We start from the raw sequence: 5,000 nt of genomic DNA on the forward strand, positions 1-5,000 counted from the left end.
GAATAGGGAGAGTGGAGATGAGGGGGAAGGGGAGATAACTGAGGGGAGGGGGAGATAACCTGCCAGCCCTCACCTCATGAGAGAAAGGGGGAGGGAGAGGGAGATAATGAGGGAGGGAGGGATAATGAGGGAGGCGGAGATAATGAGGGAGGGAAACCAGGAGAGGAGGAGATAATGAGGGAGGGGGGAGATTAATCCGCCGCCCTCACCTCATGGGGAAAGAACCAGTGGGAGGGAGATAATGAGGGAAGGGAGCTGTGAGGGAGGGAGAACCAGGGAGAGGGAGATAATGAGGAGGGGGGAGAGCAATGAGGAAAGGGAGATAATGAGGGAGGGGGAGATAATGAGGGGGAGGCGGAGATAATGAGGAGAGGAGAACCAGGAGAGGGAGATAATGAGGGAGGGGGAGATAATGAGGGAGGGAGAACCAGGGAGAGGGAGATAATGTGAGGGGAGAGGAAAACCAAGGAGGCGGAGAGATAATGAGGGAGGGAGAATCCAGGAGAGGGAGATAATGAGGAGGGAGAACCAGGGAGAGGGAAATAATGAGGGAGGGAGAACCAGGGAGGCGGAGATAATGAGGGAGGGAGAACCAGGGAGAGGGAGATAATGGGGGAGGGAGAACCAGGGAGAGGGAGATAATGAGGGATGGAGAACCAGGGAGAGGGAGCTAATGAGGGAGGGAGAACTAGGGAGAGGGAGCTAATGAGGGAGGGAGAACCAGGGAGAGGGAGCTATTGAGGGACGGAGTGAACCAGGGAGGCGGACATAATGAAGGATGGAAAACCAGGAGGAGATAATGAGGGGAAGGGAGGAGGATGAGGGAGAACCAGGAGGGAGATAATGAGGGAGAGGAGAACCAGGAAGAGGAGTCACTAAGGTGGAGTGGAGAAATCCACGGAGAGGGAGCCATACCATGGGAAGAGTGAGGATAAGTAAGAGGGACATGGGTGCGCCTTTCCTCCATACTCCCCTCATGAGAGGATGAGGGAGGGAGAACCAGGGAGAGGGAGTTAATGAGGGACGGAGTGAGGGTAAGGGAGAGGAAAGGGGCATGGGGGCGCCTTCCGCCAAGCTCATCTCATAAGGGAATGAGGAAGGGAGAACGAGCTAATGAGGGAGGGAGCGAGAGCAAAATCAGAGGAGCCTTCCTGCTATTTTCTATTCATGACAGAAGGGAGGGAGGAAAGAGGAGAAATGAAGAGGAAAGATGGAAAAGGGAAACGAAGACGGAGACAGACATAATGAGGAATAGGAGAAAATAACATGATGGACAGAAAATAATGGAAGATAAGGATAACGGATTAAAACAAATAACAGGGGAGAGAAAGAAGGGAGAATGTGAGAACGTAGGGATGAAAAATAACGAAAAGGAAAGAAATGAGGGGAGAGAGAGGGCGAAGGGATGGAGAGATGAAGGGAGAGATAATAAGAAAGGAGAAGAAATGGAGCGAAAAGGGTATACATAGGAACCCAGAACGTATAGAGGGCATAGAGAAGCCGCTGTTTACGTCCCAAAAGAGAAATCACAACAAACATGTTTTCGGGCCAAAAGGCGATGCAGCGACGGAGCAAGAAATCGAAAAACGATAAAACTGTGATGAATTGAAGAAATGGCTCGGCACAAAAAGAAGGATAAAAGAATACATAAGAATGGACTGGAAAATGTATGTTTATGAGTGATAAATTTCAATATCCAAAAAGAGGTGAATGGAGGCAACGTAAACTCTCCGAAACATCGCATACATTAATGAAAAAAATATGTTCAACTTATCAGTGCCTGTGGTATGGAAGGCGACATTTATCACTTATCGAAAATATGCGAGTTCGATGTATGTATCAGTTTTTAGATAATGCTTCCGCTGGATCATATAAACTTTCTTTTTAAATGTTGCAAAAAACCGGGGATAGAAACATCGTACACAATCTTTTTTTTTTTTTAATCTAGATGCCTTGCGAACTCGGGTCTTCTCTTGGCAGTGACTCCCGGACGCCCCTCTCTATGTCCGTATTCGCGTCGACCGGCTTGTGGAGGACCTCGATTAAACGCCCGTGTTTACTCGGCGGAGGTGGAGTCGCTGTCTTTACGATGATCACGTCGGCCAACTCGCTTTTACCGCCCGCACTGTAAAAAAAAAAAGAACAGGTGATTAGGACTTCCACCAGAACGTAGCCAAGCATCAACTACAGCATCTATGGACTTCCACCAGAACGCAGCCAAGCAACTACAGCATCTACGGACTTAAACGATGACCACAAAACTAGATAGATATTCACCTGTGTCTCCAAGAACGCAGCCAGGATTCGGAGGGCGCCCTGACAAGGCACCAGACGAGGGCAATGGCGAGCAACAGGAGGCCGACCATCGTGTACAGAAACAGCAGCAGAGGCCAGCGAGCTTCCTGTCCAAGCGTGACCCTCATGTTCAGCGAGTCCACAGGCCCTTCCTCCATGGGAGAGAAGTGCTGGGGCTTCGGGGCCACGGTGAACATTATGCCACGTCGATCGGGAACAACAGCGACGAAAATGAACAAACGCTGACCACTCTATGCGTCGAGGGGGAGAAAGCACTTGGCCAACGCCTGCTGAAGGAGCTGAAGCAGCAGCTTAAGCCTCCAGCATCCAGGCTCGAAGGGCAAGAGCGGCCATCAATGTAAACAAACAAAGCAGCTGTAATACCCATGTATTGCGCTCGGACCGAGGACTGGACTGAGCTGGCTGTGGAAAAGGACGTATTTAAAGGTCCGATGAGAATGAGGTCAAACCGTAGACTGATTTTTCACAAGGAACAAGGGTATTTAGATGCGGCCTCGATACCTCATAAGGGAGACATGTGCATGAATATATTATTAAGGTAACGGTAATTCTTACTACCACAGTTAAATTGCTAAATGCTTATTACATTAATCCTCCCTATCAATTTGCAACGCAGATAATGATGATGCTGACATTGGCACTGATGATTAAGAAAGAAAATGCTAATCATGAAGATAACGATAACTACAATAAAAAAAATGAATAGTCAAAATAATCGTGTTTTATCGTTATATTATGTTTCCATTTTTTAGGGATACCATTTTCATTTTATATTTTCTACTATTTTTCCATCGTCATCATTAGAATATAATAATTTTTTTTCATAGAGTTGTGTTCATGCTTTCAATATATCATCCTTGACCATTATTCATTATTACGATTATTATCATTATTGGTTTGTTTAATGATCATTACTATCATTGTTATTGTTATCATCATTAATACAGTTCAATATTATTATCATATCTATTGTTATTATCTGTGTTATCATTATTATCACTATTATTATTATTATTATTATTATTATTATTATTATTATTATTATTATTATTATTATTATTATTATTATTATTATTATTATTATTATTATCATTATCATTATCATTTATTATTATCATTATTATTATTATTATTATTATTATTATTATTATTATTATTATTATTATTATTATTATTATTATTATTATTACTACTACTACTACTACTACTACTACTACTACTACTACTACTACTACTATTATTGTTATTATCATCATCATTATTATCAATATCATTATTATTATAATTATTATCTTTATCATTATTAATATAATGATTATCTTTATCATTATTATTATATTATCTTTATCATTATTATCATAATTATTACCTTTATCATTATTATTATAATCATTATCTTTATCATTATTATTATCATTATTATCTTTATCATCATTATTATCATTATTACTAATATTATTATTAGTAATAGTAGTAGTAGTAGCATTATTTTCATTATCATTATTTTCATTATTATCATCATTATCATTAGTATCATCATTATCATCATTATTACTATCATCATTATCATCATTATTACTATCATCATTATCATCATTATTACTATCATCATTATCATCATTATTACTATCATCATTATCATCATTATTACTATCATCATTATCATCATTATTACTATCATCATTATCATCATTATTACTATCATCATTATCATCATTATTACTATCATCATTATCATCATTATTACTATCATCATTATTACTATCATCATTATTACTATCATCATTATTACTATCATCATTATTACTATCATCATTATTACTATCATCATTATTACTATCATCATTATTACTATCATCATTATTACTATCATCATTATTACTATCATCATTATTACTATCATCATTATTACTATCAACATTATTACTATCATCATTATTACTATCATCATTATTACTATCATCATTATTACTATCATCATTATTACTATCATCATTATTACTATCATCATTATTACTATCATCATTATTACTATCATCATTATTACTATCATCATTATCATTATTATTATTATTATTATCATTAGTATCATTATCATTATTATTATCAACATCATTATTATAATTATTATTTTTATTATTGTTGTTATTACTGTTATCGTTATTCTGTGATTATTATTATTATTATCATTATCATCATTATTATTATCGTTATTATTTTATTGCTATTATTATCATTACCATCATTACTATTATCATTATCATTACTATTGTTCTTATCATCATTATTGTTATTATCATTGCTCTTGTATTGATAGAATCATTATCATTAATCATTATAGTTAATGTTTATGACACTATCATCATCATCATCTTTAACAATCTTATTATCATCTACATCACTGTTGTTGTTCTTAATTGTTATCATCATTGGTATTCATATCATTTTAACAATCGTCGTTATCTTATTATCAGTCTCATTATTATCAATATTACTGTCATCATCAACAATCAGCATCATTATCAGTACCATTATTACCATCAATGACAGCATCATCATCATCAATGTCATTTTCATTATCAAGACTATTGTCATTATTATCATTACTCTTGTTGTCATCATTACCATTATTATCCTCATTATTACTTTCATTAATGTTATCGTTAATCTCGTTTGTATAATAA

General features: G+C 36.9%; 1 protein-coding gene across 1 annotated transcript; it reads right to left on the reverse strand.

Moving 5' to 3' along the window:
- Positions 1–1,923: 1,923 nt before the first annotated feature.
- On the reverse strand, positions 1,924–2,699 carry LOC113825055 (uncharacterized). Its single transcript, XM_027377833.2, has 2 exons — positions 2,278–2,699; positions 1,924–2,125 (listed from the first exon to the last, which is right to left on the reverse strand). Exons 1-2 carry the CDS (start codon positions 2,490–2,492, stop codon positions 1,945–1,947), a joined length of 396 nt encoding a protein of 131 aa, XP_027233634.2. The 5' UTR covers positions 2,493–2,699; the 3' UTR covers positions 1,924–1,944.
- Between the last annotated feature and the right edge of the window lie 2,301 nt (positions 2,700–5,000).

Source organism: Penaeus vannamei, chromosome 18 (genome assembly GCF_042767895.1).
Source record: "Penaeus vannamei isolate JL-2024 chromosome 18, ASM4276789v1, whole genome shotgun sequence".
Classification (NCBI taxonomy): domain Eukaryota; kingdom Metazoa; phylum Arthropoda; class Malacostraca; order Decapoda; family Penaeidae; genus Penaeus; species Penaeus vannamei.

Excerpts from the sequence above, each read along its gene's own strand:
- LOC113825055 (XM_027377833.2), bottom strand. The coding sequence starts at position 2,492 with ATGTTCACCGTGGCCCCGAAGCCCCAGCACTTCTCTCCCATGGAGGAA. Across the intron at positions 2,126-2,277 it reads CTGCGTTCTTGGAGACACAG|TGCGGGCGGTAAAAGCGAGT; the intron begins GTGAATATCTAT and ends TTTTTTTTACAG.